Source organism: Oncorhynchus kisutch, linkage group LG13 (assembly GCF_002021735.2).
Source record: "Oncorhynchus kisutch isolate 150728-3 linkage group LG13, Okis_V2, whole genome shotgun sequence".
In the NCBI taxonomy this organism is placed as follows: domain Eukaryota; kingdom Metazoa; phylum Chordata; class Actinopteri; order Salmoniformes; family Salmonidae; genus Oncorhynchus; species Oncorhynchus kisutch.
Window position 1 is genome coordinate 77667839 of NC_034186.2, and position 24149 is coordinate 77691987.

A 24149-nucleotide genomic window follows, 5' to 3' on the forward strand; every position below is an offset into this window, starting at 1 on the left:
GCTGGGCCTACTCTGTTATCTACTTTTATCTGGCCCTGGAGCAGAGCTGGGCCTACTCTGTTATCTACTTTTATCTGGCCCTGGAGCAGAGCTGGGCCTACTCTGTTATCTACTTTTATAGCACCATAATAAGGTCATCACACTTCAGCAGAAGAGATGTTTCCTGGCACGTTAGGTTAGTAATTGATGATGCCACTACAGCAGGCAATAGCTAATGTGTGGATGGTTTGAAGTACCACAATCCTTCTCTCATCTACCTTCACCTCCCTCCATCTTTTCTCTCTATCTACAGGGCCAATAACAGAGGAAGCAAATGAACAGACAATATAAAATCAGACCCATTGTTTTAATTTGTAAAAACATATCATAGAAAAACTGAATTACAAAATGTACATCATCGACCCTGTGAACAAAATACTGTGTAAACAAGTAGAAAAGCATTTGTCAAAAAAAAAAGAGGCTGCCAAAGCTGTAAACAAAACAATGAAACCACGCTAGTCATACAGCTACCAAGGCTGTTACATGCTAATTAGGCATGGCATACTATAGTCTATACCACTCAAGCTCAACTCTGGACCAGTTCCACGGCTTTTCTTCAGATTTAGAGCTGGGACACCAGGTGTGTGTAATTAATGACCAGGTAGAACAGAAAACTAGCAGGCTCCAGACCTCGCAGGGTAAGAGTTGAATACCCATCTCTAGCAAACACAGCTGATTATTCAAATTGCATTCTAAACTGAAGATCATGATTAGTTGATTAGTGGAGTCTGGTGTGTTTGCTGGGGCAAAACTGTGGCACCAATCAGCCCCCGAGAACTGGAATTGCCTGCGCCTGGTCTATACTTCCACCATTCTGACAGCAGAAACTAGATCAGGAATCTCTTGTCCACCAATGTTTTGTTGGCCAGGTTTCTCCGCCCAATACCGTTACGGATTAACCGAAAGATCTAGAATAGAAAATAAATCAAATGTTATTTTTTGCTGTTATACAACTGACACAAACAAACAAAGACAGGTACAAGTACACCCACAATACTGACCATTTGCTGTACGTATGTGAGTACGCCTGCCAGTATGAAGCTCTGTGCTCCCAGGTCGACCACACAGAAGAAGAGCGTGTCAAAGATCAACAGAGTGGCTTCGTTCCCATAGAACAGCACGTCACTGAACGAATGGGACTCATCTGTTGAATAAAGACATATTTCAGAGGTCATACAGGTGCCCAGGCTTGTTCACAGACCACACTGCCATTTATCTGCAGCCCACACAGTGTGTGTAATGTAGTAACATAGACCGCATATTACTGTTGTATCTGCCATGTTTTGAGATATATACAGTACCAGTCAAAAGTTGACACACCTACTCATTCAAGGGTTTTACTTTATTTTTCACAATTTTCTACATTATAGAATAATAGTGAAGACATCAAAACTATGAAATAACACATATGGAATCATGAAGTAACCGAAAAAGTGTTAACAAATCCAAATATATTTTATATTTGAGATTCTTCAAAGTAGCCACCCTTTGCCTTGATGACAGCTTTGCACAATCTTGACATTCTCTCAACCAGCTTCATGAGGTAGTCACCTGGATTGTATTTCATTTAACAGGTGTGCCTTGTTAAAAATGTATTTGTGGAATTTATTTCCTCCTTATTGCGTTTGAGGCAATCAGCTGTGTTGTTACAAGGTAGGGGTGGTATACAGAAGATAGCCCTATTTGGTAAAAGACCAAGTCCATATTATGGCAAGAACAGCTCCAAACGTTTGCCTGGTACTGTATATACATATAAACTATTGGAACCAAGATTGAAAAAGAAGTGATGTTGGCACAAGATGGAGGGAAGGTTGCAGCATAACCGTTGTAGAAGATGCTCTTGTCCATAGGCTCCAAGAACTCCATCCCTATGACTCTCTCAAAAAACAGTTTGTCTCTCACAACGTATTCCATGTCCCGATGGGCCTACAGAGAATACAACATAACATCAGGAAAGGGTGTGTGTGAAAATATTTAGAACAGATCCCAGGAAGTGACTCATGGTGTGTTGTGTGTTTATATCTTACATGGTCTATGACAGATCCTAGGAAACGGTTCATGGTGTGGTATGTTTATATCTTACATGGTCTATGACAGATCCTAGGAAACGGTTCATTGTGTGGTATGTTTATCTTACATGGTCTATGACAGATCCTAGGAAACGGTTCATTGTGTGGTATGTTTATATCTTACATGGTCTATGACAGATCCTAGGAAACGGTTCATGGTGTGTGGTATGTTTATCTTATCTTACATGGTCTATGACAGATCCTAGGAAACGGTTCATGGTGTGTGGTATGTTTATATCTTACATGGTCTATGACAGATCCTAGGAAACGGTTCATGGTGTGTGGTATGTTTATCTTATCTTACATGGTCTATGACAGATCCTAGGAAACGGTTCATTGTGTGGTATGTTTATCTTATCTTACATGGTCTATGACAGATCCTAGGAAACGGTTCATTGTGTGGTATGTTTATATCTTACATGGTCTATGACAGATCCTAGGAAACGGTTCATTGTGTGGTATGTTTATATCTTACATGGTCTATGACAGATCCTAGGAAACGGTTCATTGTGTGGTATGTTGATATCTTACATGGTCTATGACAGATCCTAGGAAACGGTTCATTGTGTGGTATGTTTATATCTTACATGGTCTATGACAGATCCTAGGAAACGGTTCATTGTGTGGTATGTTTATATCTTACATGGTCTTTGACAGATCCTAGGAAACGGTTCATTGTGTGGTATGTTTATCTTATCTTACATGGTCTATGACAGATCTTAGGAAACGGTTCATGGTGTGTGGTATGTTTATATCTTACATGGTCTATGACAGATCCTAGGAAACGGTTCATTGTGTGGTATGTTGATATCTTACATGGTCTATGACAGATCCTAGGAAACGGTTCATTGTATGGTATGTTTATATCTTACATGGTCTATGACAGATCCTAGGAAACGGTTCATGGTGTGTGGTATGTTTATCTTATCTTACATGGTCTATGACAGATCCTAGGAAACGGTTCATGGTGTGTGGTATGTTTATATCTTACATGGTCTATGACAGATCCTAGGAAACGGTTCATGGTGTGTGGTATGTTTATCTTATCTTACATGGTCTATGACAGATCCTAGGAAACGGTTCATTGTGTGGTATGTTTATCTTATCTTACATGGTCTATGACAGATCCTAGGAAACGGTTCATTGTGTGGTATGTTTATATCTTACATGGTCTATGACAGATCCTAGGAAACGGTTCATTGTGTGGTATGTTTATATCTTACATGGTCTATGACAGATCCTAGGAAACGGTTCATTGTGTGGTATGTTGATATCTTACATGGTCTATGACAGATCCTAGGAAACGGTTCATTGTGTGGTATGTTTATATCTTACATGGTCTATGACAGATCCTAGGAAACGGTTCATTGTGTGGTATGTTTATATCTTACATGGTCTTTGACAGATCCTAGGAAACGGTTCATTGTGTGGTATGTTTATCTTATCTTACATGGTCTATGACAGATCTTAGGAAACGGTTCATGGTGTGTGGTATGTTTATATCTTACATGGTCTATGACAGATCCTAGGAAACGGTTCATTGTGTGGTATGTTGATATCTTACATGGTCTATGACAGATCCTAGGAAACGGTTCATTGTGTGGTATGTTGATATCTTACATGGTCTATGACAGATCCTAGGAAACGGTTCATTGTGTGGTATGTTTATATCTTACATGGTCTATGACAGATCCTAGGAAACGGTTCATTGTGTGGTATGTTTATATCTTACATGGTCTTTGACAGATCCTAGGAAACGGTTCATTGTGTGGTATGTTTATCTTATCTTACATGGTCTATGACAGATCTTAGGAAACGGTTCATGGTGTGTGGTATGTTTATATCTTACATGGTCTATGACAGATCCTAGGAAACGGTTCATTGTGTGGTATGTTGATATCTTACATGGTCTATGACAGATCCTAGGAAACGGTTCATTGTGTGGTATGTTTATCTTATCTTACATGGTCTATGACAGATCTTAGGAAACGGTTCATGGTGTGTGGTATGTTTATATCTTACATGGTCTATGACAGATCTTAGGAAACGGTTCATGGTGTGTGGTATGTTTATCTTATCTTACATGGTCTATGACAGATCCTAGGAAACGGTTCATTGTGTGGTATGTTTATATCTTACATGGTCTATGACAGATCCTAGGAAACGGTTCATTGTGTGGTATGTTTATCTTACATGGTCTATGACAGATCCTAGGAAACGGTTCATGGTGTGGTAGGCTTTGGTGCTCTGGTCAAAGGGGTGTCCCGAGGCTGCGTCCACCAACCGCGACGGTCCATTTCTCTGTTAGAGACAAACACAGATATACCTTTGAACAAGGTAAATATTTCCATGCCCTTGAGTGTACCTGACCCATTGAACTCTATGAAGTAATCTGAAATTGTAAATCATGAAATGTGTTGTAACCTGAAATAATATGAAAACTGTGACAACTACATTTTAAAAGCTTCAGACAGAGGCACGTTAAAAGTGGTACAACGTAACAGAATATTCTGATAGAAACACATTGCATAGAACAGACATGAATATCTTTCCTGTTGATTATGATGATCTCAAACAACACACAGACACACACAGCCCCACCCTGCTGAGGGGCTCCAGGATGCGGTCGTACTGCAGGCGTAGGCGGCTGGTGATAGAGATCTGGAAAGTCTGAGTGTCTGTGTTGGGAAGGAGACCTCTCTGACCACACAGAGACTCCTACAGAGAGAGAGAGGGAGAAAGGGTTGAATAGCTTTTTATATCGGAACGAAATACACACATGCACACATCCCAATTCCACACACACTCTCTCTGTCTGTCTCTGTGTGTACATACGGCCTCTCTCTTGAGGTTGATGTTCATCTCCTCCATGTTGGTGTCAGCGTGGCCATGGACGGAGCGCCCGTGGATGTAGTAACCAAAACACCTGTGGGACAGCAGCAGCACCGAAATCTAAGACAGAAGAAAAACCTTGTTTAAATGACTGATAGCATTAAAACAGCAGCAGTTCATCAGCCCATCTCACTTTTACAAAATGTGCACGGCAGCTGAGACACTATACTCACGTTGCTGATAGAGCATAGGTCCACAAACTGACGGATCTTATCCTCCACAAAACGCTCATGGAAAGCAGTGAAGAAAATGATCTGCAGAGAGAAAGTGAAAGACACACAGAGTGAGAAAGCCTGTCCAGAGACCCACTCTGGTAACAGGTCTGACCAACGTCTGCCGTTCATAGGGGTGTACCTACCTGCAGCAGTCCAATGCAGAGCCAGAGTGTGGCGGCCAGGCCATAGCGCAGTGTCAGGCTGTAGGGAGGGGAGTAGGACTGAGGGGGGCGCTGGAGATCTGACCAGGGGTCCCTAAGGGCCAGACTAGAGAAGCCAACCACCTAGACACACAGGGAGAGAGAAAGAGAGAGCAACAGAGTCACAGAGAGAGCGTTAAGAAAGTGATTTGAAATGTATCAGGGGAAAATGCTGCCATTTCTCTGATGGGAAAGAGAGAGTCACAGAGAGAGGCACAGAGGGACAGACAAGGAGACAGAGAGGCAGAGAGAGACACAGACAAGGGGACAGAAAGAGAGAGAGACACAGACAAGGAGACAGAGAGAGGGAAGGAAGATGTGTGTGTACCTCCAGTAGGAAAAGCACAGCCATGATCTGGAAGGTGGGGCTGATCTTGCGTATGGTCTGAATCTCATTCCACTCGTTGGCCACAAAGTAGGTCCTCCAGATGCTGACAGGAGAAGGGCTGTGCTTCGCCTCACCGTTGCCATTGCCTGACAACAACCCAAATCATGGTCACGTCTAATTCAGAGAGACAGAGGGGTAAAACAACTTTCAGAGAAAAGGGGAAAAGGCGTTTTTTGACTACGTACCCTGGATGGTCTTGTTGGCTTTGCCGCGCGGTCTCTCCCAGTCTATGAAGAAGATATCCACTGACAACTGCTGGATCAGCTTATGGAGAAACTGCACAGTCTGGAGGACAGGAAGACAATTTAGACCAGTGGTATTCAAACGTTTTCAGCAGGGATCCCATTTCTATCGGCAGAATTTCTCGTGACCCCACCCCAAATCTAATGACCGATATATTGATATCGGCCAATAAAATAGGATGAAAAGGGCAAATATGTTCCGTTTTCCCCAAAAAATGTATTATTAGGATTAGGAGGCTCCAACACAAGGTTACCACAGGAAAGTGGGAAATCACTTTCTCAGCAAAACTTCTCACTATCCAAATCTGCATGTGCTTCAGGGAAGAGAACAGAGTTGTGAAGTAGCACAGATCCATGAACAAGTGACTGCTCAGCTGCAGTGTTTTCCCCGTAAAACCCAAGGGTTATTCTTTGACTGTGCATGTTTATGTTAATGTTGTGTTCCGAACGTTGGGTCAGAATCTGTGTGTGGGTTTGGGTGTGTGCATGTGTGTTAAGTCATGTGGTCTTCCTAGGTGTGGATTGATGAGGCCTTTATATCTTCTAATATGCCATTGGCACCTATGTCGCCGCCTTGGGAAAAACTGTCAGAAAAATATAGTTTATTCTCCATAAGATTTGTTTCATGAAATAATAGATCATTAGGATCCTTGGCATCCTAACGATGATAGTCAGAGGAGTTGGACTGCAAGTTTCAACAGATTCACCTATATTAACACCAGCCCTATTTTCCTGACAGTTTTCCTATAGGTGTGCCACAAAGCGGTATCCTTAGTGTTGGCACACAAAACAGAAAAGTATTAGAATTTTGGAACTAGATGTTTCTGCACGTTTGAGGACGTTACAGCATGTTATCCCACCAGTGGTGAGAACCTGCTGTAGCTCTTATTACCATCATCTATGCCTTAGTTGGTTTTAGGTGGTTTGAACCAATTTATATACTTACACAACCTTAGAAATCTGAAAAATTCACATTTTACATCAACAAATAACATTCAATTCATTTTTATCTCTTACAAAATTAGGAGAACCAATATAAATAGCTTACTAAATCACAATTAATTTGTCAAATAATCTGTACTGTAATCCCCACGGCCATTTAAAACAAAATATATAATACTTTTTTCTATGTGGCGACCCCACTGCAATTCCCCCGCGCCCACACTAGGGGTCGCTCCCCCGACGTTGAATACCAACATTTTAGACAAATAGAAGCATACACATAACACAAGCTGTCAACAGGGTGGGATGGCCTCACCTTGAGAGCAAAGGCACTGCCCACATACGCCACAAACCTCTCCTCCTGCAGACCTGGTAACGGTAGCAGCACTGACACAAAATGCTGGGCCTAGACACACACACACACACACGTTTGAATGTTTTTAATGTTCTTGTGTGGGAGGGGGAGAGGAAAAGAGGAGGGGAGGAGAAGAGAAAGACTTGCCTCCACTGTCTGAGTGTGCAGCCCAGGAGAAGAAAGAAGAGAAAAACCTTGAATAAAATCAGAATCCGTATAAACAGGAGTAAAGACACAGGTCAGAGGTAAAGGTGTACAAGAGAGGGAAAGGTCTGTTAGTGTGTGTGTGGGGGGGGCTGTGGTGTGTGTCTGTCTGCGGGGGTCTCCGTCTACCTTATAGAAGATGAGCCAGTACAGGCCTGTTCCCACGGTGATGAAGAAGAAGACGTTAGCCAGATCACCAGCGTAAAACAACAGGAACTTCAATACGGTCTGAGAGCAAGAAAAAGAGGGGTGAGAGACAGAGACAAATAGAGAAGGAGAGGCAGAGAGAGAGGGGTGAGAGACAGAGACAAATAGAGAAGGAGAGGCAGAGAGAGGGAGAGGGGTGAGAGACAGAGACAAATAGAGAAGGAGAGGCAGAGAGAGAGAGAGGGGTGAGAGACAGAGACAAATAGAGAAGGAGAGGCAGAGAGAGAGAGAGGGGTGAGAGACAGAGACAAATAGAGAAGGAGAGGCAGAGAGAGAGAGAGGGGTGAGAGACAGAGACAAATAGAGAAGGAGAGGCAGAGAGAGAGAGAGGGGTGAGAGACAGAGACAAATAGAGAAGGAGAGGCAGAGAGAGAGAGAGGGGTGAGAGACAGAGACAAATAGAGAAGGAGAGGCAGAGAGAGGGAGAGGGGTGAGAGACAGAGACAAATAGAGAAGGAGAGGCAGAGAGAGAGAGGGGTCAGGGAAAATATTTGACAAACATGCAATCGAATTCTACATTTAAATAAATGCATTTGGGTGTTTAAAGGTTAATGGTTAGAAGTCAGGGGTTACAGGTTAAAGGTCAGGTACCTCCATGTCAATGAGAGGAGAGCCAATCCTCCTCTTCCAGCTGGCTGTCTTCACCAGGGAATACAGAACAGAAACACCACCCAACACACCTAGGGCGATCTACACACACACACACACCCACTAATCATTACGGTCTTATGCATGCAATCGCAACAGCATTACCCTTCTCGTTCTCTGTCCCCTGGTTACTCACATCAGTCTTCATGTGAGCCTCAGTCTGGTCCATCTCATAGTCCACAGCAAACAACACCTAGAACACACAGAAGTTACAGTGGGATCAGGGATGTGTGTGTGTGCTGTGAGAAGGTGTGTGTGTGATGTGTTACTCACAGAGACAGTCTGTGTGTTTGGGGCAGTGATGAGGACGTCTGAGTAGGTCACAGAGAGGAGAGGAGGGAACACCTGTCCCTTCTGAGTCCCTGGCACCAGCTGAAACCTGTCACAAATACACACACATGTTTTCACATCCTGCTGACATTGATGAATGCGTGTAGTCCTACATGGATGTGTGTTTGTGTGTGCAACTCACCCAATCCTGATGCTGCTTGCGATGCGTATGACTTTTGGCAGAGAGCCGAGGCTCTTCTCTCTCCCACTCAGAGTGTCCACCAGTAACACACGTCTCGATAGGTACCAGTCGTTCAAGTTACCTACACACACCAGTTATTCAAGATACTTGTTGAGGGAGAAAGGATTTAAAACAAATGTACCCCCTCCCACATTCACCTTGGTTGATGAACTTCCTGTTGTATTCTTGGTTGAGGTTGCGTGTGGGGAGGGGGAGCAGTCTCCTGTCCTCTCCTCGGCTCAGATCCACAAACACATCGTAGAATAAAGGCTCAGCATAAACACGCAACAGGTCTGCTACAGAGAGAACACACTACACACACAGACACATACGTAATAGAATTGGCGCTAAGTGAGAACGCAAAACAAATGTAACCATGAGAAAACACCACAGCACATGTTGACGAGATAGAGACAGGGCTTGACTCGGGCAGGAGTTCACCGGATCTGAGTCCCGGCACCTCAAATGTTCTACTGCTCGGGCTCCTGTTCCTCTTATAGAATATTATCTCAAATGTTCTACTGCTCGAGCTCCTGTTCCTCTTATAGAATATTATCTCAAATGTTCTACTGCTCGAGCTCCTGTTCCTCTTATAGAATATTATCTCAAAAGTATTGTGGAGCTTCTGCACCTAAATACTGTATAAACAGTAGTGGCATCCAAAATGAGTACCGGAACCAATTTCAGTTCAAGTCAAGCACTGGATAGAGGTAGAAACTCACAGTCTCCTGGTAGGCCGTGCCAAAGGTGTAAGCTGCCTCCTGTCTCCTGGCGGTGTCTGGACAGAGCTGGGAGAGGAGACAGTCACTTTCCTCATGTCAAAACTAATAATGATAATGACTGATCTATGACTGAGCTGTATCATGAAACACTGGCATCTCAACACTGGAACCAGCAGTGTGATGGAAAGAAGAACACCTTTAGGCTAGACTTGTGTGTCACTAAGGTCTCTGCTCCCAACCTCAGGTTGTTACAAATATTACTACAGTAGACAGCTCACCTTGAAGGTTAATATGAATGGAAGTCATTATGAGACTGCAAACTGTGGCAATGCAAGACTAGCCTACACTAGTCAGGCTCAAGATGAACTTCCTGTTTTACCTGCAGGTTGTTTCCTCCCACTTTCTCCCATTGGAGGAAGTCTCCTCTGGCGTTGTAGACAGCAGCCACTAGGTTGATGTCTGTATTCTGAGAAAGAGAGACAACGCACGTAGAATCGGAGTGATCATCATAGGTGTTATGGTAATAGTGTTGGGTCAATGTGTGTGTTACGGACCCTGTTGCGTCCCTTGAAGCTGAATCCAGTGGGAAGTGGCTCTGTCTGCAGCACGCGGTTGGCCAGACCCGGCTGGTCCCCGTAGTAAAGCCATGGGAGATTGGCTCTCCTAAAGTCACAGGGGCAGGAATGGACAGTTCCATTGACTGATCTACTCCAGATTTGACATCATTGGTTGAAAACAGTGGTTAGAGACTACAGAGCAAGAGTAGATCTTCAGAAGATGTTTTAGGGGTTATAGGTTAGGGGTCAGGAAAAGAGTTAGAGGTTACCAGTAGGATATGTCCTGTGTAGATCCCAGGGCTGCGGTAGCTCTGAAGATGGTGTTGTAGAGACCACAGGCATCGTTGGCCACGCTGCTGAAGGAGTGCATGTTCATCACACACATGTTCCCCAATGCCTGGCATGCTGTCAGGTTAGTATACACCTGTACAATGCACACATACCAACACGATCAGGTCAGAGAACACCTGCAGGACACACACCACACACACAGACAAGTGCACATAGATCGTCCAGGGACAGAAATGTGAACAGGTATTTGAGAGGCTTTTTTTTTACCAAGCAGGCAGCTGCTGAAGAGTAGAGGTTTGTGGAGAACCATGCTGATTGCACAGGAAGGGACTACAGGGGGAACATACCAAACAGTGTTACAGTGTTACTATAATTCCACAGTTACATAACTACAGCAGGCTCACTGATGCTCTGGGCCCAGTTTTTCAAAAATTACAGTATCTACCTGGATTTAGCCTATCGGATAGGAATAAAACAGAGAAACAGAATGAATACAATGGAATACCCCATTCAAATAAATTATTTGTTCTATTTCTATGCATTTATTTAATCTTATCCGATAGACAACATCCAGATAGATAACATTTGAAAAACTGGGCCCTGTTGTGTTGACTTACCAGCTCGGCATAGTTGACATTAGGGTTCACAGCTGTAGGGAGGTTGTTGGGAGGGAAACACATACCTCCAGCCTGTAAAGAAACACGACATATGATTCACGGATGCTCTAGACTTGTATTTCATTTTAAACCCATACATGACACACACGCGTATTATAGAGGGTGGGCTCACCAGGATGTTGGAACCACACATACAGGACTGAGAGGTGTTGATGAGGGAAGCCTGGCATCTCTGACACCTGACAGAGACAAGAGAGCAGAGTCAGACAGAGACAGGCAGAGTCAGACAGAGTCAGACAGAGTCAGACAGAGACAGACAGAGACAGACAGAGTCAGGCAGAGACAGGCAGAGACAGACAGAGACAGGCAGAGTCAGACAGAGACAGACAGAGACAGACAGAGACAGGCAGAGACAGACAGAGACAGGCAGAGACAGACAGAGACAGGCAGAGACAGACAGAGACAGACAGAGACAGACAGAGACAGGCAGAGTCAGACAAGACAGGCAGAGTCAGACAAGACAGGCAGAGACAGACAGAGACAGACAGAGACAGGCAGAGACAGACAGAGACAAGAGAGCAGAGTCAGGCAGAGACAGACAGAGACAGACAGACAGAGACAAGAGAGCAGTCAGACAGAGACAGACAGAGACAAGAGAGCAGAGTCAGACAGAGTCAGACAGAGACAGACAGAGACAAAAGAGCAGAGTCAGACAGTCAGACAGAGACAGCCAGAGACAGACAGTAAACGGTTCAGTCAGCAAAATCTTAACAAGTCATGCCATCTGAGAGTTTAGAGCAGAGACAGACAGAGACAGTCAGACCGACAGACAGTAAACGGTTCAGTCAGCAGAATCTTAACAAGTCATGCCATCTGAGAGTTTAGAGCAGAAATATCAGTTGTTCTGCAGAAAGACTTGGCTGTGTCTGGTACCTGTCTCCGTAGCTGTTAGGGGCTGAGAGGGCAGGTTCAGCTCCGTTACACACCTCACACCTGGCCTCTTCCAGAGGGTTCCCCTGGACATCCCGCTCCACTACAGTACAACAATACAACATTAGCATCACACAGCGGCGCACCATAAACACCATCACATCCCCTGTAGACGTGGCTCCTCCAGCTGCTGTCTCACCCAGTATACTCCCAGTTTTACTCACCCAGTATACTCCCAGACGGGCACTGACAGGTTCCCTGCTCAGTCAGACTGCCCGGACAGAGGATACACCCATAGCCATCCTCTGTTACTGCCTACAGGAGACAGGAAGAACAACACATGCAGTTCAGCACCAGTGGAGGCTGCTGAGGGTAGAACACCTCATAATAATGGCTGGAACGTAGCAATGGAATGGCATTAAACACATAAAAACCATGTGTTTGATGTATTTGATACCATTCCACTTATTCCGCTCCAGCCATTACCATGAGCTGTCCTCCCCAACTACGGTGCCACCAATCTCCTGTGTTCAGCACAGTTCCCAGGACAATCTGTATTGATTGAGACCTTTAAACTGGTCGGTGAATGATAAGTAAATAGAAATAGCTGATTTTGTACTGTATTATATGGTGTGATCATCTACTGTCTAGTAGTACAGAATAAGAATATACCATTTTTTCTAGTGGACACTGCTGACAGGTGATGGAAGCTCCGTTGGTGGCGAGAACTCTGAACCCAGTCACACATTCACAAGACAGACCTGATGAAGGAGGAGAGGGTAATTGGTTAACACAAGAGATTATAACAGTAGACACAGCTGTAGGTTACGTTGTAAACCATCAGTGCCATTTCTCTCAGCAAACAATACCTGCAGCAATCTTATTGACCGATGAACCAGCTAACATAGTCTACATATAGGACAATGCAACTAGCAGGCCAGTTTACACTATGTTAGCTGCATTATTATCCAATTCTAACCAGCTAGCTAGCCAGGTGGCTTACTGCAATTACATTCCTCCCTATGATTCGCTACTGCTGTATTTAAGACTATTTAGCAAAGATGGTTGAGCCTGTTCTATTCGTACACGTAATGTTTTAAACAACACGATTTACTCTACAACAAACCCGGACTGGAGTAGATTAGCGTACTGCTAATTAGGTAGCCCGTTAGTCACAGTATAACCAACAACACCATTGATAAACGCACCAGTTGCACTCGTACTCTGGTTCGGTCCGCATTTCACACAGGACTGACTGGAGATGTCGTAGAACTGTTCCACGCTGCAGTCTGAAGGACGCTGAAACGAAATCGTAAACTGCTGGGAGTGAAGTAGGTTTGATTTTATTGTTAGAAATAGTGCCAATCCGCACACAAGTAGCATCCCCGTTGCCATGGTAGAGAAACGGACTTCCTGTTATTTTACCCACAAACCCTTCTGTCTTTTGGGGCGTGTGCTCGCGCCACTTTTCTCGCACCTCCCTACTTCCCTATAAAATGCGCGCATGTGACAGCTCGTGCACAGTTAATGTGGTCGGCCTCATAATGGGACAACATTTCGACCTATCAGCATCACACAAACTTACGATATAAAGGTTAAAATACAGAGGAGCCAGAGTTGTTATGGTTTTCATCTGGTAAGTAAATTTGAGGAGTTGAGCTGTTTATCTTTTTAACTGAAATATTGTTAAATGTTTCGTTTTACAGGGCAGGCTAGCTAGTCTCATTTCACAGCCACCGTGCCTCCGGGCTAACTAGCTAGCCAACCAGGTGTTCATAATAATGTACCGCGTGCCAGCGTTCATCAGTTGTGTTGTTGGTTACTTAACGTGTTTTAATTTCTATGGAAATTCTGGAATTTGGATGTTCTCAATATAAGTTTAAAAAAATTGTGCCCATTTTAAATGTTTATCCTTTTGTTGCTGTTCTTAAAATGTATTAAATAACTTGATTTCTGCTTCATGTTCATGTTTTTTTTGTGTTTGTTGTATCTGTTTCTAGATCTCTGGTTGCCAGATAAAAGGAGTTCAATATGACCATAGTACTTCGGTTGCAGGGTCTGAATATTAAGGCCGGGACTGAAGACATACGCAGATTCTTTACCAACTTATACATCCCAGAAGGTGGTGTATATATTATAGGAGGACACCTTGGTGAAGCGTTCATTGTGTTCACTACAGAGAGAGATGGCCAGCACGCAATAAGGCGCTCTGGAACTCTTCTTAGAGGGTCTCCGGTGACCCTACATATTAGTAGCATTGCAGAACTGCAACGAAAAATGGAGTCCAAACTACAGAGCGAGAAGCTCATTCCAGAGTTGTTACCTGAGAAGAAGCCTTTGCTGCCCTTGCCCGACCCTGCCACAGCCCTACTGTTCGGCCTTGTTGCTGTTATCCAAGGACTGCAATCTAATCAGCCAGGAGAGCACAGCAAAGCGACAGTAGCACCTGGTCCTGTGCTCAGGGCCAATAGCCCAGCTGTTGGTTGTGTGCTCAGGGCTGATAACACAGCTGTGCCTGGGAGTGAGCTAAGGAGACCAGAAAAGGATTACAGGCCAAGACCAGGCTACGTCAGGCTCTTTGGCCTACCAAAGACTGTCACCAGCCAGGAGATCTGCCACTTCTTCAAAGGCCTGTTGGTCCAGGATGTGATAGCTAATGTGAAGCTGGGCGTGAGACAGGGCTGCCTTGTAAAGTTTGGGCATGCCCAGGACGCATGTGATGCCCTAAGCTTCAACCACCAGCAACTGGGCTGCATCAGCGTGGAGGTCCGTGGGGCCTCTGAGGAGATGTGGAGCTATGCCATCCAGCAGTGTCAGAACCCTTCATATGACCCCTTGGAAAACCCCTTGTATAGGCCCACAACTCAGAGAGATAGAACCTTGTACAACCCCCAAGAAATATCCTCGTATACAATCCAGAGAGATGGACCCTCATTAGAATCCAAGGAAATGCAGCACCAGGAAAGGGCAAGGCCCTCATACAGAACCCAAAGACAAAGCTTGTATGAGCCTGCCAGAGAAATACACAGGACCTGGGCCAAGAGGTGCTCTGAAGACAGATCGCTGTCACGGTCACCGAAGAGGCCCAGATCCTGTGAGTCCCTTTCACTGAGTGTGGAGTACTGTATTATGGCCAAAAATCTATCCAAAACAATAACGAAGACTGAGATAAAAGAATTGTTTGGCTGTCCGAACATCGCCAACAGCAAAATATTACACTTACTGTATAAGGATAGTGAGAGGACAGATACAGCGTTTGTAATATTCGACCAAACGGAAGACTACGTTTATGCTTTGAACCTCAACGGCTGCCATGTTGGTTCCCAGGCCATAGACGTCTCATCTGTCACCAAGGAGAAGATGCAAGCCATGTTGTCAACTGGGAGACACCATGGCAACCCCAAGACAACACCAGCAGTGTCAGAGCGAAGCGAGGAGAAACATCAGATTGTGAGACCGTTTCCCACAGCACAGACATGTGTTTACGTACGAAACCTCCAGTCAGACGTGACGAAAATGGAAATAAAAGATTTTTTCTGCGACCTTCCTCTGACTGAACAGTTTATCAACATTCTGTGTGATCAAGATGGCAATGGCATCGGTGAGGCTGTGGCTCAGTTTAAAACTGAGGATTTTGCCACACAGGCCCAGAAACAACATGGCAAGACATATATGGGGACCAGAGTGCTGCTCACCTGTATCAGCTTCCAGCAGATGGAGGACATCTTGAAAAGGAATGCGTGAGGAAAGATGGCCTACTTCTCATATTTACATTTGTTATTTAGCAGATGCTCTTATAGAGGACTGCAGTCTAATCAGCCAGGAGAGCACAACAAAGCGACAGCGCACTTTTTTCTCCTACTGATCCCCCGTGGGAATTGAAACCCAAACCTTAGCGTTGCAAGCGCCATGCTATACCAACTGAGAATTACTGGACAATTGTTGACCAGAGCCACATGGGGATCTGGTTGGAAGTAGTGGACTCTATGGGGATAGGGTGTCATCTGAGATTGTCCCTAAAACTCTAAAGATGGCACTTCAGGATGGGCTCATCACTGGAATGAGCATCCTTGAGTCGTAGTGGCTTCGAGTGTTAACCCCATACCCTCCAGTCATCAAGTTACATTTGGACAAATCTAAACTGGATATGAGTCAATATCCATTGTTATTGAATGATTCCAACTTTAATTTCAAGACCTTTCAATACCAATGGCGGCAAATCATTCTACACCTACAGGTTGATTTAAATGCATTTCAAACTGCAACAGTGTGACAATGTTTGAAAACCAGCAACAGGACAGCATTTCTGTTCTCTTCTGACATTCAGTATTTCTTTTATTGGAATTTTCATTCCAAATATAACTTTGAAACCAATGTTTATTTTTGTCACTAATTAAATGTTACAAAAATTACCTGATTTTGATTCAAACTCTTCTTAAATAGTTTTCTATTATGCTAGTATGTCAATTCACTGCATTTTATGGTAGATTTAAGGTCAACTTGAGAGCCAGCAACATTTCTGACACAGCTGGAGAAGCATAGATGACACCACTGAGTTTATTTTCAGTTCCCTATTTTGTTGGATCAGATAAAATACAACTCATGGAATCCCCTGGGTGATGCAGTTCCATTTTTATAGCGAAGGAACAACATCCTCCATACTGTGCATTTGGAAAGTACTCTAAAATGGATTAAATACATTTTGCCCCTCAATCTACACACAACCCATATGGACAAAGCGAAAAGTTTTTTTTTAGAAATGTTTGCAAATTAATTACACAAAAAAACAATATTTACGAATATTCAGACCCTTTGCTATGAGACTCAATTGAGCGCTGGTGCATCCTGTTTCCATTGATCATCCTTGATGTTTCTGCAACTTGTTTGGAGGCCACCTGTGGTAAATTTAAATTGATTGGACATGATTTGGAAAGGCATACCAGTCTATATAATGTCCCACAGTTGACAGTGCATGTCAGAGCAAGAAGTTTAGAACCACCAAGACTTCCTAGAGCTGGCTGCAGTCCGGGGGGGGGGGGGGGCCTTGGTCAGGGAGGTGACCAAGAACCCGATGGTCACTTTGACAAGAGTTCTTCTGTGGAGAACCTTCCAGACGGACAATCATCTTAGCATCACTCCGCCAATCAGGCCTTTTAGGGTAGAGGCCAGAAGGAAGCCACTCAGTGAAGGCATAAGACAGCCCGCTTGGAGTTTGCTAAAATGCATCTAAAGGACTCTCAGACCATGAGGAACAAGATTCTCTCGTCTGTTGGAACCAAGATTGAACTCTTTGGCCTGAATGCCAAGCGTCGCATCTGGAGAAAACCTGGCACCATCCCTACGGTTAAGTATGGTGGCAGCATCATGCTGTGGGGATGTTTTTCCAGTGGCAGGGAGACTAGTCAGGACCAAGGGAAAGACCAACAGAGCAAAGTACAGAGAGATCATTGATGAAAACCTGCTCCAGAGTGTTCAGGACCTCAGACTGGGGCGAAGGGTCACTTTCAACAGGACAACGACCCTAAGCACACAGCCAAGACAATCCAGGAGTGGCTTCAGAACAAGTCTCAAATGTCCTGGAGTGACCCAGCCAGAGCACAGACTTGAATCCAATCAAACATCTCTGGAGAGACCTGAAAATAGCTATGCAGTGATGCTCCCCATCCAATTTGACTGAGCTTGAAAGGATCTGAAGAGAAGCTCCCCAAATACAGCTTGTAGCAGCTTACTGAAGACAACTCGAGACTGTAATTGCTGGCAATGGTGCTTCAACAAAGTACTGAGTAAAGGGTCTGAATACTTATCCTAATATATTTCAGTTTAATTCATTTGCAAACATTTCTAAAAACCAGTTTTTACTTATTGGGTAGTGTGTGTGTGTGTAGATTAATACATTTTAAAATACAGCTGTAACGTAAGAAAATGTGGAAAAAGTACAGGTCTGAATACTTTCCAAATGCACCATACATCCTGGGATTCTGTTCAGGCCCAGCCGTTCTGGCTTTAATACAAACAGAAATACTCCACGGTTTCATCAGCTGTCAGGGTGGCTGGTCGCAGGTGAAGCCAGGTGTGGAAAAAAACAGCCATAACAAGCCCAACTCAAACAGCAGTCAGTACATCAGTAACCCATTTACCACCAAACATCCGTTTCCCTAAACATTACACTTGTTTTCTATCAAACACTTAATTTCTAAACAGACAAGATTCACCCAAGAAACCACAGTAAAATATATGCCAAAATCACATGAATACAGACAATGGTTAATACAACTAAAAGTCAAACTTTGGTCCAACCTATTAATGTCAAAAGAAGTTATGTAAAAACAAAGTCTGCACTAATAAGTACGCAATTGTATCAGTTTCTGCTTTGAAGGAAAATTATAACTATATAAAATAAAAATCCTCTTCAGTGGCTAGACAGACAGCTGCAGACCCCCATTAACTCGGGGTATATCTTGGGGGTGAGGCGGAGGATAGGTTACCCCAGGAAGGTGGATGTGTCACGTGGGGTTGGATCAGTTAGTTGTAGTACCTGGATGGACCATCAGAGTATCTGGAAGGGCCTGCAGAGAGGAGATAATAGATGAGACTGATGTACTGTAGATTTCTGAACCAAACTACAGCCATTAAAAGAATGAACGTGTGTATTTCATTTGTCAACTGGGGCCGTGCGTACCGGAGAGGTTCCCAGAGAAGCCACCTGAGAAGCGGTCACTACCGCTAGACATTCTGGGGGAATCAGAGTAGCTCATGGAGCCCAGTGATAAACCGCTCTTCATGCTAGGACCCTGCTGGAGACAAACGCACATACACTGAATCAAGGAGAACATCAAAGCGGACAAACTACTGAGGAATTCTTTGTGGTTTCCTGAATCACACCATCTACCTTACGACTGTATGGGAGTACACAAGGAACAGGTTTAGCCACAGTAAGAACGTGTGCTGTCAGAACACAGAAGGTTCTAGGGCACTGCCATAAATCAACAGCAATAAATCACTGACTAAAAAGACAGAAAGTGGGTTAAAGGACTGAATCAAGTGACATTTATCCTCACGTCACCAGTTCCTGGAAGCTACTTGTTACACTGCTCTGTCAGCTGCAATACCAGTGCGTATGTGTGCTGCATACCGAGGAAACACTCCTAAGTCTGTAGTCCATTAGGACATCCGTCAGCTTCTGTGTCACCTTCAGCACGATTTGAGCATCACTCTCGTTCTCGATCCGGAAATTGTCCTACACACAGGAAACAGACCCTCACACACAACATATTTAAATAACACGAGAAAGCTTAGTTTCACACACACAGTTCCACTCACCAGGTATTTGAGTAGCGTGGACGGAAGGCTGCTGGTTTCAGGTACAGCTCCCATCAACCCTTGGCCTGATCCACTTCCCATCTGTCCCCCTCTGAACTCATCAGGGTAGCAGCTTCCCGGACTCTCCCCCAACAACCCCTCCTGGCCAAAGCCTCCGTCCCTTCCCAGCCCAAAGCCATCGGCTGAACCCCCCAGCCCCCCCGTATTGTCAGGGTAGCCTCGGAAGCTCATGTCCCTTTTCTGGAAGGCCGTAGAGGAAGTGGAGCGAGACAGGGGGTCAGAGTAGCCCCCCATACCACCCATGGGGTAGTTGAGGAGGCTGCCTTGGAGAGGGAACTCCCCTGGGAACAGAGGCTCTGCAAACCTGCCACCTAGAGGGATACAAAAGGCTGCATTTGGACTACTACACAACACTGCATCCCAACATAGACCAGTCAAGCACACAGTCTTATCACCTCCGCAATCTCTGTTAACCCGGAAGTAAAAGTAATTTGGACAGCTGCGTGATTTATACTTGTTTGAAATTGCAAACAAACGCAAGGCCCCCCCCCCCCCCCGCGAAGCATTTGAAGCGAGCAGTTTAAGCACCGCCTTTACCCACTAAGGCCAAGTGACCAGTGATGAAAAACAAAACCAGAACTAATGCTGTTCGGATCTCACGCATCCCATTCAGTCCTTGCAGATTATCTCAGTCTACATTCAGAATCTGCCCACGGGAGATTATCACTTCAGAGGCAACCTTACACTTCTCCCCCACACACTCACCTGGTTTTGGTCCTCTAGCTCCCATCCCTCCTGGTGGCCCCATGTTGGGGATTGCTGAACCTGTGATGACAGGGAGATATGTCCGGAACCACACACAGTACATTTAAAAACAGACTGAGCACAATGAGATTCAGACAAATTTGAGAATAAACAGAAAAACATACGCAGTCCTGCAAACGCTTGGACCTCACTGGGCTCCTTCAGAATCACCTGAAAACACCGTACAGAATCAAGTCAATCACCAACAGCACCAGAGAGCCCCCCCCCCCCCCGGATGCATCTCAATAGTCTGCCGTGTTCTCTTTTCCTCATCCATAACTTTCTGCTCCCCCTTCTCACCTTCAGCTGTCCCCTGCCCTCTGCCTTCTCCAGCTCTGCTGCTGCTTTTTTCACCTTCTTCCTCACGTCATGGTCCTTTGTGGCAGCATCTTCCTCAAAGGGAATCTTGGCAGAATGATTTTGCTTCTGGAGGACAGATGAGACCATACACAGCATCATAACACAGACCTGTAGACCCAACAGCCTTTAACCGGGACTTTTACTGTGAAAGTTAAGTGACACACACGGCCTCACCATGTATCTGAATGAGTGCTTCCAGCCCTTGATGTGAGCCAGCATGTCAGTCTGCAGACGGCTCACCTTGCAGAGTTTACACTGGTAATGGGGCGGGACTGACTTACTGGGACTGCGGTACTCCCACACATACTGAAGACCTGCAGAACATGAGTGACAGCTCTAACAAACAACCATGGGCAATGAAATATATCAACAACCAATCATAGACTTGAAAAAAAAAAATCATGAAGCCTATATTAGTGAAAGAGTAACTTGACTTAAATCTCTTGAACCCTTTGGGGCATAGGGCTATGGTGCAATGAATAGGTACTCACCAATGACAGTCTCATCAGTGATGGCCTTCAACTGTTTGGTCAAGGACGGGATGGTCTGCACATTTCCCGCCTTGGTGGTGAACACTGGGAAATGCACAGAAGTTAACAAAAAGCACAAACATGGCAGAGACTGCATAATGAGATCGTCATCCTGTCCACGGACAGGTGAGACCAAAGGGTCCACACGTCCAGTCAACTGACCAGCAGACAGCCAATAGCTGAAGAGCCTCATACTTCAGGAAGTGAAACACTTCAAAAAAAGGTATAGCTTTAAAAAGGTCACTGTGCATTCCTTACACAACCCCCCAGTCAAAAGACTTTTAGTGGAGTTTAGAGGTCCTTCATTTACTGAACAACAGTTAGAAACACAACCCCTGCTCTTCTGAGCCTCTGAGGTCCTGTTTCCAGCCGTGCATCATCGACAAAGTCTGGTAAGAATCCTTACCATTTGTGCGCTAGTTAGGTTCTGCTACATACACAGATTGGTTGGGAGTACTAGAATCTCCTGCTCTGGCTGGTAATCAAAGTTGCTGGTAACCAAAAATAACTTCATTTGAGTTGCTGTGTGGAATTCGAGCCCCACCTTCACAAGATCATGATTCATTAGAAGTGGAAGGCACACCAGGGTCTGTTTCATGCCAGGGTTATAGTACTGACCACTACACAGAAGAGAAGCTAATCTGAGGTTTGGAGGCCTGCTGAAAACAGTGGGGGCTGCAGTTCTTCTGCCCACCTAGACACAGGTCAGAGCAGGGATATAGGATTCTCTCACTCCCATCAGGCACTCCTCCATACCTGTGTCCAATCAAAGCAGTGAAACTCTGGCATGGGCACAGCAGGTCCCAGCCCCATTGGCAGACAGTGAGTTGAAACACTTCCTACTCTTTGAGGGCCACAAAGGCCCCGAAAGAAAATCCTGCTGTCAGCATCCATTGCCCATCTGAACTACCATAGGCCTATGAGGCCACATCTTTGTGCCGGGGGCTGATAGCCCTAAATTACATTGGGATGGAGTATCCCATCTCATCCACCACCAATGTGTAGCACCCAACTGGGTGATGCACGGCAGTCATTTGGGCCCACAACATCTGACCCAGACAGGTTCCTTACTGATTTGACTTGCACCAATATGGGGCAACAGCTCTACAGGACTGCAGAGAGCACCTGCACACCTATGAGTTCCCTAGTTAGACATTCTTCTGAGAGGACAGGTTTCACGTTGTGGTTTCTAAAGTTGTTCAGACTGTAAATCATGGACCAAAGTGTTTTATGAAATAAAACTACTTTTAATGCATCTAAAAAGATTTATGCACATTGTATCAAAGACAGACCCCCCAAAAAGTCATTGAAATGAACACTAGGGAAAAGCCTTTGTGAGCCACACAGCCTAAACCTGTGGACAGTGACTAAGTTCACTGGCATTTACAGCAACCTCTAAGAGGCAGTGAATCTCAGACGCAGCCCAGAGCCCACGTTTGGACTTGCCCCCTGCCCAATCAGCCACCAGCAAAAAGGCAGGAGGATGTTAAGTCACAGCTCCTAACCTCCTATCAGAGGCAGTGATGCTGTGTGGAGGCAGAACTTACCTATGTCAGCAGAGAAGTTAGGCTGCTTTCTCTGTCAGTTGGGATAACCAGGCCGAAGGAGAGAGAGACAGACAGGCATTAGTGAGACTGGAGGAGGCAGCAGAGGGGCAAACCCCACTGCACTGTTCCCCAAACAGTGGGTCAGGACCCCCTAGAGGGTTGCAGCTTAAGATTGGGTTCTGGATAGAAACATTGGTTTGGTTTAAGCAAAAGCTTCAGGTGGACTACAGCAGAAACACATTGGAGAACCCTACTCCACTCCTGTCTCTATGGAGAGAGAAATGTCATTTCAGCCTCTCCTCCATGACCCGGTCAGTGACATGAGGGAACTGAGCTGTTACTGACTCTGCACTGTACACATGCACTTTACCTTGAAACAAAAGTACAAGTACTCTAGTCAGGTGTTCCAATCAGAATATATATCTGTCACAAAGGCATCATAGAACCAAGCTGCCAGTGAGCCCTAGTGCTCAACAGGAAAATACAATGGTGTTATGGGGGCTGACTGCCCACTTACTAGAAAGACAGCGATAGAGGGCATGAGATTGCCCAGAGAAAACACCCAGCCCTGTTACCCTCTTTAGTTGCAGCCCTTCTACACTTGGTAACAGGGTTATCTGGAATTCCTGCTGCCCACAACACTCTTTAGCATCTCGTAGTCAATGGGTAACTCAAGCCCTGATTGAGGGGCAGTGCAGCAGGCTGCATCTCCACAGAAACACTCAGGAGACCAGAAAGCACTGATCAGTCCCTGCTGCTCCAGCAGTGTCCAGTGTCTTTGTCCAGCCATGGGCGGCTGGTAAGGGTCCATACCACTTCCTCTGCACAGAGCACTGCTACAACTTTAGGAATGAAACCGGTTAGAAGACCATACAACGACTACGTACACAGTACTCTCAAAACCACTGTTTTGGAATCCACTTATCATAGACACTATTCAGAATGGATTAATTAACCTCATCTGGGTTGTGAATGACTAGTAATACAAATATAATCCTAACCGGGGGAAAACGGCATAACTGGGGGCAATTGGCATGATTACCATGGGAGACTGAACGTACCCTGTTGTTAGCCCCTCCATTAGCGTTCCTGAACCTCTTCTGTGGTGGGGCGCCATAAGATGACCTTGGATTGTTGCCTTGCTGCATTCTGAGGGTCATCACAAACAAATAAAGACAACGTTTAATATCTAGCTATATGGGCCACATCTTTTTTTAGGGGGACTAAGAAACAACGCAGCTGGCCTTGTGGGCAAAACCACTTGGCCACGCACCGTGCAAAATATGGTGATTAGCTAGCCGTTGCCACAATATATTAACGCTACCCGGACAACGTCCTCCAGGGTTACTATAGAATAAATACGGTGTGGTATGAGTGACATGAAATACTCAACCTGAAAAAGTAAGATTCGCTAAAGCAAACCAGAGCGGGATGAATTTTGCGTGTCAAGAAGAACGACTAGCAAATTGACGCACGCGCAATTGTGTATCTCTTTATAGAAAGACCCGTGACGTATCTGATTTTATGAGCCTATGCGTTTGCCTGTGTACTCGAACTCG

At 45.0% G+C, this 24149-nt stretch overlaps 3 protein-coding genes across 6 annotated transcripts; 1 reads left to right on the forward strand and 2 right to left on the reverse strand.

The window, feature by feature from the left end:
- Nucleotides 1-327: 327 nt before the first annotated feature.
- On the reverse strand, nucleotides 328-13471 carry LOC109886994 (meckelin-like). The gene is made up of 28 exons (XM_031787538.1): nucleotides 13238-13471; nucleotides 12702-12790; nucleotides 12254-12344; nucleotides 12033-12132; nucleotides 11272-11338; nucleotides 11100-11171; nucleotides 10750-10812; nucleotides 10461-10615; nucleotides 10189-10297; nucleotides 10014-10100; nucleotides 9635-9700; nucleotides 9071-9224; nucleotides 8874-8994; nucleotides 8675-8780; nucleotides 8538-8594; nucleotides 8345-8443; nucleotides 7676-7774; nucleotides 7304-7393; nucleotides 5989-6088; nucleotides 5744-5889; nucleotides 5359-5499; nucleotides 5174-5254; nucleotides 4944-5060; nucleotides 4710-4826; nucleotides 4302-4409; nucleotides 1863-1965; nucleotides 1041-1183; nucleotides 328-947 (listed from the first exon to the last, which is right to left on the reverse strand). Exons 1-28 carry the CDS (start codon nucleotides 13422-13424, stop codon nucleotides 867-869), a joined length of 2949 nt encoding a protein of 982 aa, XP_031643398.1. The 5' UTR covers nucleotides 13425-13471; the 3' UTR covers nucleotides 328-866.
- Nucleotides 13472-13532: 61 nt separating this feature from the next.
- Nucleotides 13533-16446, forward strand: rbm12ba (RNA binding motif protein 12Ba). Its single transcript, XM_020478521.2, has 2 exons — nucleotides 13533-13665; nucleotides 14030-16446. Exon 2 carries the CDS (start codon nucleotides 14061-14063, stop codon nucleotides 15771-15773), a length of 1713 nt encoding a protein of 570 aa, XP_020334110.1. The 5' UTR covers nucleotides 13533-13665; nucleotides 14030-14060; the 3' UTR covers nucleotides 15774-16446.
- A 117-nt stretch (nucleotides 16447-16563) lies between these two features.
- Nucleotides 16564-24097, reverse strand: LOC109886992 (uncharacterized). Of its 4 annotated transcripts, none has more exons than XM_020478518.2 (12): nucleotides 23984-24097; nucleotides 23652-23739; nucleotides 22591-22621; nucleotides 21005-21088; nucleotides 20688-20827; nucleotides 20454-20579; nucleotides 20279-20324; nucleotides 20115-20174; nucleotides 19350-19720; nucleotides 19162-19266; nucleotides 18709-18820; nucleotides 16564-18595 (listed from the first exon to the last, which is right to left on the reverse strand). In XM_020478518.2, the coding sequence occupies exons 2-12, from the start codon at nucleotides 23736-23738 to the stop codon at nucleotides 18552-18554; spliced, it is 1206 nt and encodes a 401-aa protein (XP_020334107.1). In that variant the 5' UTR covers nucleotide 23739; nucleotides 23984-24097; the 3' UTR covers nucleotides 16564-18551. The 4 variants fall into 4 exon arrangements, with proteins under 4 accessions (XP_020334107.1, XP_020334105.1, XP_031643399.1 ...); XM_020478516.2 differs by having other exon boundaries at nucleotides 18709-18823; XM_031787539.1 differs by lacking the exons at nucleotides 22591-22621; nucleotides 23652-23739; nucleotides 23984-24097 and having other exon boundaries at nucleotides 18709-18823; nucleotides 21005-22583.
- Between the last annotated feature and the right edge of the window lie 52 nt (nucleotides 24098-24149).

Coding starts and splice junctions, on each gene's coding strand:
- LOC109886994 (XM_031787538.1), bottom strand. CDS start 13,424: ATGGCAACGGGGATGCTACTTGTGTGCGGATTGGCACTATTTCTAACA. Junction 11,339..12,032: donor CCTAACAGCTACGGAGACAG/GTACCAGACACA, acceptor TGTCTCTGTCAG/GTGTCAGAGATGCCAGGCTT. Junction 7,775..8,344: donor CTCCTCTCATTGACATGGAG/GTACCTGACCTT, acceptor TCTTGCTCTCAG/ACCGTATTGAAGTTCCTGTT.
- rbm12ba (XM_020478521.2), top strand. CDS start 14,061: ATGACCATAGTACTTCGGTTGCAGGGTCTGAATATTAAGGCCGGGACT.
- LOC109886992 (XM_031787539.1), bottom strand. CDS start 21,236: ATGAGGCTCTTCAGCTATTGGCTGTCTGCTGGTCAGTTGACTGGACGT. Junction 20,175..20,278: donor CCAAGCGTTTGCAGGACTGC/GTATGTTTTTCT, acceptor CTGTCATCACAG/GTTCAGCAATCCCCAACATG. Junction 18,596..18,708: donor CTTCTCTGGGAACCTCTCCG/GTACGCACGGCC, acceptor TCCTCTCTGCAG/GCCCTTCCAGATACTCTGAT.